The sequence below is a fragment of the Neodiprion lecontei genome, chromosome 1 (assembly GCF_021901455.1).
Source record: "Neodiprion lecontei isolate iyNeoLeco1 chromosome 1, iyNeoLeco1.1, whole genome shotgun sequence".
In the NCBI taxonomy this organism is placed as follows: Eukaryota; Metazoa; Arthropoda; class Insecta; order Hymenoptera; family Diprionidae; genus Neodiprion; species Neodiprion lecontei.
Window position 1 is genome coordinate 340045 of NC_060260.1, and position 15346 is coordinate 355390.

General features: G+C 37.4%; 2 protein-coding genes across 7 annotated transcripts; one reads left to right on the top strand and one right to left on the bottom strand.

Annotated features, from left to right (window-relative positions):
* The first annotated feature begins 305 nt into the window (after nucleotides 1-305).
* LOC107220447 (peroxisomal membrane protein 11C) lies at nucleotides 306-3478 on the top strand. 6 transcript variants are annotated; one of them, XM_046732847.1, is made up of 7 exons: nucleotides 306-329; nucleotides 418-601; nucleotides 1155-1388; nucleotides 1539-1717; nucleotides 2727-2795; nucleotides 2996-3205; nucleotides 3303-3443. In XM_046732847.1, the coding sequence occupies exons 2-7, from the start codon at nucleotides 428-430 to the stop codon at nucleotides 3310-3312; spliced, it is 876 nt and encodes a 291-aa protein (XP_046588803.1). In that variant the 5' UTR covers nucleotides 306-329; nucleotides 418-427; the 3' UTR covers nucleotides 3313-3443. The 6 variants fall into 6 exon arrangements, with proteins under 6 accessions (XP_046588803.1, XP_015514541.1, XP_046588833.1 ...); XM_015659055.2 differs by lacking the exons at nucleotides 306-329; nucleotides 418-601 and adding an exon at nucleotides 665-1081 and having other exon boundaries at nucleotides 3341-3478; XM_046732877.1 differs by lacking the exons at nucleotides 306-329; nucleotides 418-601 and adding an exon at nucleotides 665-896 and having other exon boundaries at nucleotides 959-1388; nucleotides 3341-3478.
* LOC107220807 (cytoplasmic polyadenylation element-binding protein 1-B) lies at nucleotides 3373-15246 on the bottom strand. The gene is made up of 12 exons (XM_015659550.2): nucleotides 13847-15246; nucleotides 11970-12264; nucleotides 10281-10483; nucleotides 8524-8789; nucleotides 8032-8158; nucleotides 7558-7936; nucleotides 7149-7381; nucleotides 6938-7030; nucleotides 6675-6840; nucleotides 6464-6591; nucleotides 6289-6369; nucleotides 3373-6219 (listed from the first exon to the last, which is right to left on the bottom strand). Exons 1-12 carry the CDS (start codon nucleotides 13865-13867, stop codon nucleotides 6046-6048), a joined length of 2166 nt encoding a protein of 721 aa, XP_015515036.1. The 5' UTR covers nucleotides 13868-15246; the 3' UTR covers nucleotides 3373-6045.
* Between the last annotated feature and the right edge of the window lie 100 nt (nucleotides 15247-15346).

Consider the following 15346-nt stretch of genomic DNA (forward strand, 5'->3'; position numbering starts at 1 on the left):
TCACGTGGTTCAGGCACTGAATTGGCGGATTGAGGTTTGAAGTCGGTCCGGCTACACCTGGAGCCTGATTCTTCCTTATTCTTCACTCGTGAAAAGAAGATTTTCCGTTAAGGCCGCCTCCTGATTGGTTTAGATAAAGCTTATCACCGCTTTACGAAGTGAAAAACAAGTCAGAATGAGGGGCAAGCAGTTTTCCTTGCCCCTTGTACGAATGCGAATGCTTACGCTTGCGTTTTCGTCATAAGTCTAATAGAGATATCTGTGCACCGAGCTGAAACCGTAATTAGAAAAAGAGAGCAATAGTTGGACCGAACCTCTCAATCTAATCGGTAACTTGGCAGGGGAAACACATAGACTTATTATTAAAAAATGTATCTCCCATAGTCCTGATACTGACTCATTTTTCACTGATTCAAGCAGCTATTTCATGTCAGAACTTTTAGAGGGTGCTACTAAATCGCAGACCCAAAAATTAGTTGACGTCAATACCTTACGCCTCCCGTCACTCCCGCCAAGGCGGTACAGAAGTACTCTACCATTGTTTACCCGATTCACCCAACCCAGTCAACAACTATCTACAGAGGGCATCTTGGGTGAAAAGGTAACCGACCTAACCGACTAACCACGGTAGCAAGCAAATGCTGCAACGAAACCTTGTATGGATGTATGTATGTATGTACATACATGTGTTGCATCGGAGGTTCCCTGCATGAAACAAGTTGTAAATGGTTGTAACTTGCAGAAACATGTTTGTATGAGCACCTTTCTTGAAACCACTTGAAACCCTCAACGCCTATGATCCTATAACGTTGTAAACAAGGTTTTGAAAGTACCTAATACCTCGAAGAAAACGTTTAAAAAATAATTCAAAAGCTCACAATCAGTGAAAAGCGTAGGTAAAGATTGGATTTACAAGATCACAAATTACAGAAAGTTGATGGAAATATGTTATATTTAGCGAGGTTCATAAGCACACTGACATATCCAATTCGTCCTGATATAACCTTAAAAATGTTTGACGCACGCGAAGAAATTATCAGAGAACTGTCATCGTGTGAATTGACGTACAACAGCCTACAGTGTAAACATTTTGCGAGGAATATCAACAGCACAGCTGTCAAAATTGAATTGAATAAAATTTCATATTTATCCAGGACATGAATATCGCAACTGTGATAGAAGTTTTGGAAAGTTACCATGGAAGGGATAAGGTGTTGAGATTACTGACGTACTTAGGCAAGCTAACTTCTGGAATTGCCTCATCCCAAAATGTCGCGATCAAGTCACAAATTTTCTCTAACCAAATTAGTGGCTGTCGTGTCATGTTGCGGCTATTAGATGATATTCCCATGCTGCATCACGTCGTCAGCTATGGTTTGGGCAAAGCGGTATGGCACGATTAACAAAATCTAATTTCGTATCTTTTTTTTAAAATTATATCTACATCTGTCCTTTGTATGCAGATAGCTAAATTTTACATCATATTTGAGAAGTTGCTAGATTTGAATTTTCAATTTCTCTCCCTTCCCCTGCCTTAGGAACCTGACTGGGTTATTAGATGGGCCAATCTGTTGAAAAACTTGTTGGATGTAATTTTCAGCCCAATTGAACATATCTGCTGGGCTGGAGAATGCAAAATTTTATCAATAAACGTTGCGTCGTTGGACCTTGTCACTACTTGGTGTTGGGTGATTTCTCTTTACCTGTCTCTAGTAAAGTAAGATTCACATAATACAAAAATATTGTACATCCAAGAATGTCGTCGACTTTTGATTATGTTCATGACATTGTTCCGAACCGCATGGTTGGAGTCACAAGTTACCCAAATACTGCACTGTTTAGGTTTTATATTTAAATCTGGTATGATCTGCAAAGCTGGGTGAAATGCTTTCACAAATTTGAAAAATGTAAAATAAGGATTTGAAATGACTTATAAAATGTAAAATGCATATACTTGCACCATATTGAAATTATTGATATTTTCCCAACAATCGAGATATGCCTTCTTGCTTGTCATTTTATTTTATACTCATGTTATTTTTTCTGACAAGCAACTGCAATTGTTCGTATAACTACCTGTCCTTGGTGTGTCTTCTGTTAGTCCAGATTATCACAGTGTGAGAATAAATGTGCAACCAGTGTACACGACGATAGACAAGTATTGTATTTCAAAAACAGTTTTTCAATCACAGAAAACTGCAACTCTCAAGATTCTTGTCAAATGTAACTAGTTGTCATAATTCAAAAGATAATGCAAGCACTGCAATTGCCTACCGTTTAGTTGTGGAGTATCAGTCAAAAGGTTCTCATCTTTCTGCAAAAAAAAAAAAAAAACAAACTTCTGACAAACGTGCCCAATTTTTACATACAATACCGTCGAGATATTTATCAAATCACTGCTTTTTCATTTGAGCAAAAAGATTGATGCATAGCTAAATACCCTTGCTTTAAGCTAAAGATTATGTGATGACCTGCCTCTTTTATCATAATTTATCCCAATCAAAAAGAATCATTTCCAAATATTGGGCAAGAAATTTTAGAGAAAACATGTGAACAGTATCTGAAAAATGCGTGAATGCATACATTGTTACATTTAAAATAGAAAATAGAAAACGGTGTCCATATGTATTTTAAATTTCTCCTTTTGCATTGTACATTTTAAATATTACCTAGCCCTGACAATCTTTTTACATTCCACTATTGATTTATTCCTTATTTTTTTTCAGGTCACTAAGAAAAGTGATCCAATTAGAAAAGCAAAAGGTTTGCTTACAACAGTCTGAGAGCAACATTGGGTGAGTAGATTCGCTACTGAGACATTGCTCGTTTGTAATGTCACACATTCGATAGTTAAGACATATTCGTATCTTTGAAAGATTTTTGGGATCCTGCAGTGTACGGATGAAACTTTATAATACGACTAAATTTCTAGCTGGAAGAAAATGCTTGTAGTGAATTCAAACAAGATCAATAATTATAATAATTAATACAACAGGTTAGCGTCACGCATGTTGGATGTACAACAACGTGACGAGTCACTGTCTTGCCTAAGGTTAATCTTGGACCTGAGCTATGCAGTGAATTACTTGCCATCTGGAGTTTTATGGGGAGGCAAACTCAAGACATGGCATGTGGGAGTGTTTGGGACTGTCTCATCATTAATAGTACTGTACCAGATGTTCAGTAAACGTACAGTGTCAAAAAAGTAATCCACTTCGCAATGTAACGAAAGTAAATGGAAAAGTATTCTACCTTTATGAAAAGTAATAAAATAGATATCTAAAATACTTGGTTACTTTCAGGAAGATTTGATAACAGCATCGAAAATTTTGAATTTCAGCATGATTGGTAATGCAAGATACAACGGGGTAGTTACTTATCAAGAACACTTTTTATTGTTTTCAACGACTTGGTTTGCATTACACATTATGCTTCCACAAGGATATATCTAACGGGAAAAGGCTAAAGCGTTATAAAGTATTATTGAGAATAAAGCTTTGATGTTGTTCGAAGGCTTGGTATTGTAATCGTACAATTATTTATTAATGCATATGTTATCCTGTATATATTAATATCAGAATGTTGTTAATATTGTTGGAATTGAATATCTATTAATGTGTTGTTATTATCATTATTAATATCATCATCATCATTGTTGTCATTAATAAAAATGAACCAATCATACAGGCACTTATTCAACTTTTCAATTGTGAAAGCTCGTTCTTTATGTTATAACGATACTTGGCCATACTTAAAAGTTTTCAAAATATGTGACAAACGATATTGCACATTTTTTTCAACAGTCTTCATTCAACAGCAATAAATAATCACCCTGTGTATTGCACGTTTCAAGTACTGTGAAAATTAATTTGTGTCACAAATACTGGGATAAAACCTATGCGAATTATTTTAAAAGGCACGGCGCATTAAAAGTTGGTAAATAAGACATTTCCAGTAAGATGAAATTTGTTAAGAATTTTACTCGAACTATCATTCTAATAGCTGTGGATTCCTTCTATTGCCAAGTGTACAATATCCAATTTCAGTTGAAAATCGGAAACCAATAACTGTGTTTAATTTTAACACATGGAGCAAAAGCAGCGAATTAATCTGGTTAGAAGAAAAATCATCCCTCCAATCAGAATTGTCCGCTCGGTATACTTGACTATGCAATCACTTGATGTGTTGAACACAAATCATGTCTCCGTTATATACACCTTACATATATCTCGAATTTAAAAACATTTTCGTACGAATCACCAATATTACTTTATATTCCAAATTGATTCAAATTGAACTTGAATGATTCTTGTCATCACGAATACTGCATTTTGCTAACGTTACTGAAACTTTTGCAAGAAATCTCCTTATTTGTCACTGGAATTGCTTCAGAACATTAATCTTCTCGTATGATTGACATATTAGTCATTATCAGCATATTCCTTATGTCGTAATACTGATCATATTTGTTGCACTGCGAGTTATTTTATTCGCTCGACAATTCATCATACGCTCCACATAAAGATGGTGTGACGTGAAAAAGCTGAGATTGATTTTAACACAGTTACTTTGAAGCTGTGCTGCACCAAACAGCTTTGATGAATTTTTTTCCTCTTTCAGCAAAGCTTTGAGTAGAAATATTGCTTGAATCATCCAAGAGATTCTTTGGATTGCCTTACGATCATACAGTCAAGCCTGTTACTGCAATCGATAGGAATTAGCGAAAAATGAAATCAAGTATAGGGTAGTTCACTAGACATCCAAGGTATAGATTGGAACCCATTGTAGATGATAGGAGAATCAAAAGAAAAGAAAAGAAAAAAAAAAGAAAACGTGAAAACCACCACCATTATGAAAAGGATATCATGAAGTTTGGAAATTAGGAATAAATAAATATCTGCAAAATATGAATTTAATACATTTAGGTAACAAAATCGTATCAAAACATTTGAAACATGAGCTGAAAGATCTCTTTGCAAAAAAAAAAAAGGCAAGATAATATCAATTTAACAAAAAATAAAAACTGAATCAATTCACTACAATCCGCTCCAGAATCGTAGACCGTGTACTTTTCCATTTCGTCAACGATTAAACAGTCCAATGAGCACTGGCAAGCAGTTTTGGCTCTAATTAACAACATAATTTATGGCTACAGTGGGTGTAACTATATCTCACCCCTACACTGTACAATCTAATGTAAAACTATAACAGAAAGCAATAATATTATAAATTACTGCGATTAGAAAAACATATTGTGGGCCTCGGCGGTAACAAGAAATAGCATAGCATATTTATACTATTTTATATACGTACCTGGCCCCTATATCTCAACAATTAACCTAGCTCTGGTATTTCAGTGCATAGCAGAACAATTAACAAAGGCGCTTGTCCATTAATGTAAGTCTCATTAAAAGAATAATCAATTATAATATCGCGTAACAGCATTTTTTGTGATTTCATAAAAATTTGAGAAATTAACAATTGCGCTAATAGGTTGATTAACTATCACAATAATCAGTTGTTCGTTATACCACGAGATCATCATTCTATCTTGTAAAAAATATTGTCACTAAAACATTTGAGGGCCCGCATTTGAAACAACAGGGGCGTAACATCATTTTGACAGAATCTAGTAATATCGTATTTTCGATACTCTCGGTTAAAATGTCGACAAGAGAACCAGTCTCTAAATAAACATACTAAATAAAAATTATCAGTTTCAACAAACAAATGCACGATAATTATCGGGCATTATACATAGGAACTTGAACGTTACTCGTTACAAATATCGATTGCTTGAACATTACAATAATATCAACAAACTAATCATCAAGCCAATCAGCTGGTGTCTGCCATTTCACTTGGTCAGACCAGCTGCCCGCAGCCCTGCAGTAAAACTGAATTTGCACCATTTTGAAAATAATCGGCAGAATTATGTCCGTTCAAATAACTCTGGTCCATAGAGTGGAAAAAAAGTGAAGAAACGATATATGTAAATAAAATTGAACATAGAAGCTGAGCTGAATATGTGTTGCGGGATTGCTATTAAATATTAGAGCTGCTCGAATTGCGAAGACCTGGGATCTTTATACCAACACCTGGAGTGAGTCCTACAACCTGATTGGTCTTGGAGCTGCGCATACGTGGTTTATGATGCCACATCGACTCCATAGAGTGCTGCCACTGCCAACAGCTACGGCAAAAGTATCTGAAACAAACCTGCCAAGCAAAAGCAACTTAGTCAACGATCTAATAACAGTCCAAGTTTTACATATCTCTTATGCTTACAAATTCGCGGCAAAAATATGGTCCCTGTTGAACTGAGCATCCTGAACACAACGAATCCTCAAGATAGGGATCTACTTGAACCTGCAATCAAAATAAGATACCGACACCTCGGTCATGCAAACTTGTATCGATACTTTTTTCTTTTTACAGATTTATGTTTTATCTGATTTTCTACCTTCTTGGTAAATTTGGCAGTTTTTATTTCTACAAAGGCAGCGGTGATAGCTTTGAAGTAAGACCGCGAACTGCTGAACGTCACTCTAGCAGATCCAATTGGATATTTGTATTTATCAGTATCGATGCCTAAAGTACAGTAAAAAAAAAAAATATTACACAAAAAATTGATTCGTTCTCGAAACAAAGTTAATGAGTCCTCGTAACCTCACCTGCATAAATCACTTCTTCAAAGAGGTCGTCCATGATTTTAGCAAGCCCTTCTGCAGTCAACATACCGTGAAGTGCTCCGACAAAGACAGTTTTCTGTGGATCCAATTTCTGAGAAGAGGACTTTACATAGTTGCTGTCATTCAATACCCAAGGAATAACTTGGACCTGCATCATTTGGAGAGAAAAATACCGTCATAATCATTGTTATATAAAAGCATGGAGAAATATATTTTAAGAACAGTTTCTGACTTGGGCACCTTACCTCTTTTCCCTTTGTACGTTTTGACGATATCTTATAATACCAACTGCCTCCATTTGTAAAGTCGTGGGTGCAGGAGGCCAGTAGAGCTTTGACCTTACATTGGAAAGAGTACTTTCATATGCATAATACATATAATTTCATACATATATTGTAATGACAAAGTAGATATCACTGCGATATTACATAGATTTCCAAAAAATATTGTACGCACTTGCTTCTCAGACTCAAATATGATGTAGACATATCCTTTGGGCTGAGAGACGGATGGTTCCTTACCGGGCCACTCAACGCGAATTTGACCAAACTGTTTGAAAGTTGAAATTAGCAGAGACTCTGTAATATCCCAGGGAACTCCACCCAGGAAAACTTTTGAGGAATAACCAAGCGGTTTCTGAGTGCGTTGAGGTAACAGACCACTCCAGGTACATGTTGCGTCATAAAGCGCTGGAATATTGAGCAGAAGAACAAATTCAATACAAGTAATAGAAGATTCTTCAATACAGAGGAATTAACGTTTAAACTGTACTGTAAACAATTTGTTTCATCCAGAAATTGAATCAACGATGTCATCACAGTAGGACTAGTGCGTAAAAATTATTAAGTGTATTTTGGAGACTAACAAGCAGCGATGCGATGAAATCCTGCAGCCAGATCAAGCGATGTTTGCTGATCCAAGGCATTAGAAGACGAGCTACTGATCGGCATTATGTGTGAGTTACCAACTGGACAGCAGTTTTTTTCAGAGCTCAACAGTGAGCTCAAATAATTTCTGTTCTGATTTTGTATATACTGATGATTACGAATATGATTATGAGAAAAATGATTATTAAGAGCCGATTGCTGTTGCTGTTGATGCGGCGATGACAAATACTTTTTTGCAGCCATTCGCTGTAAGGCAGTTGTCCTGTTACTCGAGCACAGATCTGGTTCAGGTGACATCAAAGAACTTAATGCTTGTGGGTAACAGGGCTGGGAGCCAGAGTTCAGAGATATGCAATTCTGTAAGATAATTGGAAAATGTAATGACTTAAGTTGGACAGTTGAAAATAATAGTAGTTACCACTGATAAGTTTTCAATTGAAACTATTCGTTACCATAATGTCAGACAGTGATCCATCCATACTGCTTACACCGCTAGTTTCAGAATCTGCGGGAGAATTTGAACGAGAGCCACTACATCCCATAATAGGAGTATAATCTAATGTAGGACTTCCACAGTCACTGAAAAGTACATGAACAATATTAAATAAGAAATTTTTGCCAACCAGACTTTAACACAACAGAAGAAAACCTGGCCATTACAAGTATATAGCGGAGAGGGGGGGGGGGGGGGGGGGTGTAACATGGACCCTAGCGGGCAAAATAGACCCTCTGTACAATAAGTTAGGAATTGAAAAAATGTCGATAATGCGTGAAATGTATTGTTAAGCCAAAAGCAAAGAAATTTCGTTGTCGTAATTGGTCTAACGTTTATTCCTCCCTTAAGAGTCCCATTTTGCCCGCTTCTCCTCTATGTACAGACCTGCGAATGGAAATATATCTAATTGGAATGCATAAATGTAGATCAAGATCCACTATGTGCCAACCTGTAGGAGGGTGAACCACGTATTGGTCTTCCATAATACTGTGAGTGCATAGGAGATGAAGGAGAACCGATCTGTTGTAGCTGCATACGACTGTTCGACGATACAGGATTTGTACTAGCGCCACTGCTCGCAGCAGTTGCGTAAGTGTAGGGATTGGAATAAACACTGCCAGGTGTGCTAGGGCTGCTCGGGGTGGTCACGGAAGTTGGAGAACTCGGCATATCAAGCGACAGGGTAGTTGGACAGCAGCCATGTCCGTCTTCATACTGGGAAGGGTATTTGGTAATAAATTCAATATCAATTATTACGTACATGACACACACGTTTTATAATTTGTTTGCGGTTGCAGCTGTAATCTTATCCATAATTCCATTGGCTTACAAGTGCAGATTTGTCGCAAACCGTGGCCCGGAAGGACCAACGGTTTGCTCCTAGGCTTGCAAATTCTTGGTTTTGAAGGGATCACAAGGCCACAGAATAACGCGTGGATATGCGTAATTCATTTTGTGCAACGAATTCCGCTTTCGGTTGAACGCGAGTAATTTTTCTGCCGCGATATACATACCAGCCATTATAGTACCTCATCAGCATATATATTGCAAGACTCAGCGAGCTCTCAATCGACTATTTTTATGACACATTCTCATCATCTATACGTTAAAGATCCTACTGATATTATACATATTCGTGTATGCACAAATGGTCGGGGACCCCTCGTATATAACGCTACGATCTGTGCTCGAGTTCCGTGCAAGTCTTGCCAAGCGTCTAAATTTAAGGTTTTCAACGGTACGTGTATCATAGATAAGTTAAATCGATAGATCCCTCGAATAATGCAGCGACAAGTCTTTTGAATCTCGAATGTAGGGTATGGAATCAGAGTTTTTTCTTCAACATTACCGCACCAACGTATGATGTACGATGCATGAAGCAATATTCGAAATGTATCGAGGCACACTCGCATCAAATAAATTTCAGATATATTTTATTTCATATGCGAGTGTTTAATCTGAGCCGGCAAATGCCTCGTTATCTGCACAAAGTGGGCGGATGTGAGTGATCCTATCATTTGATGTCAGTCTCATTAATAATGATCTGAAATAAATTTTTTTCTTAACACTACGTTACACGCACTTTCCAATGGAATGTGTAGATGTAAGCAAACTATCGCTGAACCGAAGGTGGCGCAGCTCTTTCCTGCGGAATAAAAAAACAGTGTTCCGAGTGTTGAAAGTGAGCCCATCTCACGATGTGAAAAAGTGATCGACAATGAAAAATAAGCATTGTTCTACAATCAGCGGCGATTTTTATCTTTACATTTTTACAAGGTATAAGAATGCTCATTTTTATCCAACACAAGTACCAATCTCAGGGAAACTATCATGGAATCATCAATTGTTGCGATTCTGTTTTGGTTGTCATAGATTCACAGCCAAACAGCTGATCACTTGTCATACGAAAAAAATAATGAACGGGTATCATTTTTGAAAGCCTCGGGTCATTATGTAAGATCAATGAATTATTCTGATGTTGATGGCAAATTTTATGAAAGAATAATAACCGTCGCGATATAGCAAATGCGTACCGTATAACATAAGATTCATCATTTATCTACACTTACCTACGTGCATACTATACTCATGCCGAACGACAGTACGGTTGAATTTTCAGCGATAGAATTGGTGCACAGATCATGTATGATATTATATTCATGTAGAGGTGACGATTTTCTTCCTACTTTTTGACGAAATTTTTACCTGGTAAAGGTGTTGCGCAGACTGGTTGCGAAGCGATGAAGTATTGTGATATTGTTGATGAGCGCGATATCCTCCGGGTGATCCAATTGCCGTTTGCCCTGCTCCGCTGGAGCCGCCGCCGGTACCAGTGCCGGTGCCGGTGCTACCCATCAAGGAGCCTCGTGGTAATCCAAGGCCGAATAAATCAGAGATCGACATGTCGCCTGGTAGAAATTATATCGGTAAAACAATATTGTTATTCCTTCCCCCTGGATATTACATGTATTTTTAAAATGTATTAATTATAGTATCTATGTTCGTTTCGTTTCGCGTAGAGGTTTATATGCGAGCCGATTTTATTACATTACCGATGATGGAACAAACGACGAACAAATAGAGTCGAATTTATTTTAGCTGTGCGCGCATATTAACACAAAAAAAACTCGAATGCAGTTATATCATTTCGAATCTTCCGAAACGTTCAAGTCTAATTATTATACACATGTGTATCCGTGAGAAGTATCATCTAGAGGGTGGTTTCAAAAAATTCAAGTAATAACCTGATACACGTGTGCGATTTGACTGCCATATAATTTTCGTATATTATGCAATATGTCACACCGCGACTGGACTTTGTAAGTCGAAATTGGCTATTATGTTTATAAATATCAATGCGGTGCGTGGGTTCGTTTTTCGGCCAAAGGCCCCGAACGCAATTCAACGAGGACATGCCTTACACTTTTATCAGAAGAATTAGTTTCTCTTGAGGATGTAATATCGTTCTTTGGCATATCGGTTTCCGCAAAATTTTACTAAAAAATGTTGTTATACTTAAGTAATCAGCTCCGGAAGAAGCTAATTGAATGACGATTGCGGCGTGAAATGAATCATCGGTACACTCGGTGGTGTAATACGTTACGGTATATGTATACTGTATTATATTATCATAAATTTAATATTAATTTGATAATATTTATTATGAATCTAATCTACTCGCTAAACAGTCTATGTATTATTGTATATTTGTTCGTGTGTAATAGTACAAATATCTAAGCCAAGAGAGAGAGAGAGAGAGAGATTTATATATTAATATATACTATTGTGCATGTGCAACATATACCCATGTATACTGTAGCTGCAGCGACGATAATAGACTGCTTCGCGAGTAAGTCAAATTGCACATAGATATGTGCGTATGTATATGTTTTGTATTACGGTTCAATATAAAGCAATTCAAGCGGGAGCCAAGAGGCGAACTGGCAAAACCAGCGAATATAGGACCATATCGTAAGGAAGCAGCAGCTTCGGAATAAAAAAAGACTCTCCTTCTGGTATCGACCCACTCAATTTTGGCATCGGACGTGACAAGGCAGACAATTTGTTCGATCTTCAAATCGGGAAGAAAAACTACGGCGGCATGGGCATTATTATTGTTGTTGTTATTATTATTATCATTATTATTATTATTATATAGAATTAAAATGCATACTTCGTATAAGCATATTATATATATTATGCATTTATCGGCAACTATAAAACTTCTCCTCGAGCGGTCACCCGTACGTCTGCACCATAAATGATATATCAGATATATCGCATGTGTATTACGTATATCTCATATAAATTAATGTTTTCATGACAGCCGGCTTGCCGCAGATACCGCAATGTGGGAAATTCTTGCAGAATAGCTATACCTACTCCATGACTTACCGTCGGAGAGAGAGCCTCTGGGAGCCTGCAGACAGGAGCCGTGAGATCCGTCGCGGGCATGAGCAGCAAGATAGGGGCTGGAAGGCACCGGAGGAAGATCTAGAAGCAGGCTGCTGATTGACTGCAGTTGATGGAGATGTTCGCGTTCGCGTTCACGTTCGCGCTCTCTTTCTCTCTCCCGCTCCCGTTCGCGTTGTTGCTGCAGATGATGATGCTGATTGTGAGCGGCATGGTTCGGAGTATGACTCTCACTTTCCGAGCTGCTTCCGCATTCGGCATCGTAGGGTAGTCCAAGCTGTAACAAATGGTTATATTGCATTATACGTATAGTATATACGCGAATCGTACGTGCGACATAATTATTTGGATAGTTAACTTTTACCAACTATTACGCATGTATTTTATTCATTATGCGTTGCGTTACATATCCTACTGTGATAGTAACTCGAATCTGCGACTGTTCAGATAATATACGGTTCAACGGTAGTTCATGGTATTCATGTACTTAAGAGTGCTGCATGCATATAATGTTGTTGCTCGTCGTTTGAACTATATCAAATATTTCACAATACATTAGAAAACATTTATATCGAGCGATATTGTAGTAAATAAATGACTGTGTGAAAAATCCTGTAAAGCACGAAGAGTATGATTTCAAAAAATAAAACTATTTATGTATATATGTAAGTAGATGTATATCAATAAATAATTAGATCCTTCCGCATGCATGTTGCAGGTGCGCTTGTGTGCGCGCGTATGCGTACGCACATATACAGACATATGTACACACATGTATAAGAAATAGTCGGTGTGAGGTAAGAGAACGACGCACATGCAGATCAAAAATATAACTACGAGTATACTCGGTTTCGAGACTAACGATAAGTTGCTCGTCTCTTGTATCTCTCGAGTTCTCGGAAATCCATTGAAAAACACAAAAACAGATCTCCTAATCCGTACACAAACCAGAGAGCGGTGATATCCGTATGTATGGCAAGGTTTGACCTATGCGGCTTTAATATTTACCGTTCAATGGGAATAACCATTTTCCGCGAAGCGGGCAGGTATACACATACGGGTGATTAGAATTCGAATTCTGTAAGGACAGCCGATATAAGTGTGATCCATGGATTTTTATTTATCAATATAATGCCATTAGCGATCCGATCTTTTTTCCGTATACGTTTATTAACTTTCGTTTGGAATCCAATTTTTAAAAATTGGAGTTTCAGTCTTAGCCCTTGATACCTTTTTTTCAAAATACAAAATGTATTTGTAAACGAGAATAAAAGTTTTGATAAATGTTGATAAATGGTAAGCTATTGGGCCACGAGAATAAAAGTTCTAACGATTGATGATATCGCGTCACAATGCGTTTAGGCGTGTAAATAGCAATGAGAATAATAACCTGGCAAACATCATTTATATTTACAAACATAAGCTTCACCTTCTCTGCAATATATGAGAACGAGCAAAACAAAAGGTAGAAAAAAAAATTCAAACTATCCATTTCAGTACGTAAATATGTATACAGAATTAGGTACGAAAACTATTCAGGTAAATCGGTATAAGAGATGCACAAACGGACGAGGTCACATAATACATGGTAAATGATGAAATTGAACCATTAAAATTGCTGCAGATATAAAGAAATGCGCTTATGGCAAAGGCAGCTGACACTCTAAGATGTCGCTCGTTCCGCGCATACTGCGGCGTGACGAACGTAAGGAGTACGTACATAATGTGCAAATTCCCGAATGGAGCAACACATGTTTTACACGTGGGTTCGTTCGCGAAGGTGCAACCCCTACACCTGTGTATATGAATTTAAATATGTATATGTATAATATGTATCGATATTAATTGATTTATATTACCTGTTGCAGTGGGGTGGGCATCGTATGCCGGCTCAGCTGCAGATTCGTTGCTTTGCACTTGGTAATTTTTTTAGATACGCTAGAGCCAAGTATCTTGAATACTGGTTTGATAACTCGATTTTACGGCAGATACAAGAAAAGAAAAGTACGAGAAACGCAAAGTGATCTTCTTAGCGCTTTTTCTGACAGATTAAAAGAAAAAAGAGTAACAAAACAAAACAGAAAACAGTCGAAGCTGAACTTGTAATATTATATGTATAGGTAAGAGAATTCGATAACAATTTTACAAAATAAATTAATGTTTCACGTTAAAATGTAACAGTTGAAGAACGCCAGATATATGATTCCGGTATCTGAATTGAATATTATATCTTTTCTTTACGATGGATAATGTTATTTTCAAATAATATTCATCATCATTTCTATTATAATTTGTCAAACGAATTATTTCACACGCTAATTTAATACAATATTATTAAACGTGAATCTATTTCCCTTATATTTCTCATTCAATGACCATCACGCACAGCAACGACAGAAACGTAACACCCATTCTTCTCCACCTTGCTTCGCTTGGCAAACTGAATTGAATACTTTTCGTTCACATAGGTATGTACGGACTACATATACGCACGGTGATATTCGTCACGCAGCCGCTACGCGGCGGAACAGCGTTCACCCCCTTGAAATCTGCGACTTTGTATGCATGTGTGTATGTATTCATGTATGTGTGTATGCATGTACGGACAAACCGCGACCTGCGCGGTCCTTCTCCCCCCGCCCGGCCGCGATGGCGTCTCGTGTCGGTAAAATTATATTACAATGTATAAACCACATCACCTTTTCACGTTGTGCGAACGTTATAAATCTCGCACCGTGTGAATAGATGAATAGAGCATTGACTGCAGAATATGAAAACACAATAATTAACCGTCCGCAGAAAATTATCCCCCCCCAGCCGCATCCTCATCATCTCTCTTGCAGAGGTATAACAGAGAATAGAATTTATCGGGGTAGTTAATTAGCCTGTCCACGTTGCATTCGTGCAAGATTTGTAATGCACTATAATAGTCCAACAATGCGGAACAATGCACTTTGTGAATAAATTTTACACGAGTGTATCACCAGAGGTATCACTGCTGGTGCTAGTGCTGGCCGGCAGTCGAAGACACTGTCAGAAATTTTGTGATTTTATGTTTTAATGCCTTATAGATTTCAGTCAATAGTCTACAATGATCCACAATTTTGTGGTTTGAAGCAAACTACTTCTAAGAATATAATCGAATGATACCTTTGACGGTGGTGGATACTTTTGAAATAATATTTTCTGCTCCTTTTGTATTGAACTACAAACACCTTGCAAGTTTCGGTACTTTACTAGAAATATTTACATGACAGACTTAGCAATATATGTAGGTATTTGTTGACCGCTTTCATCATTGAAAAGAAACTATGTAACATATGAGTTGCTTCAGCCGGTGAGGGGCCAATTTTGCTAGT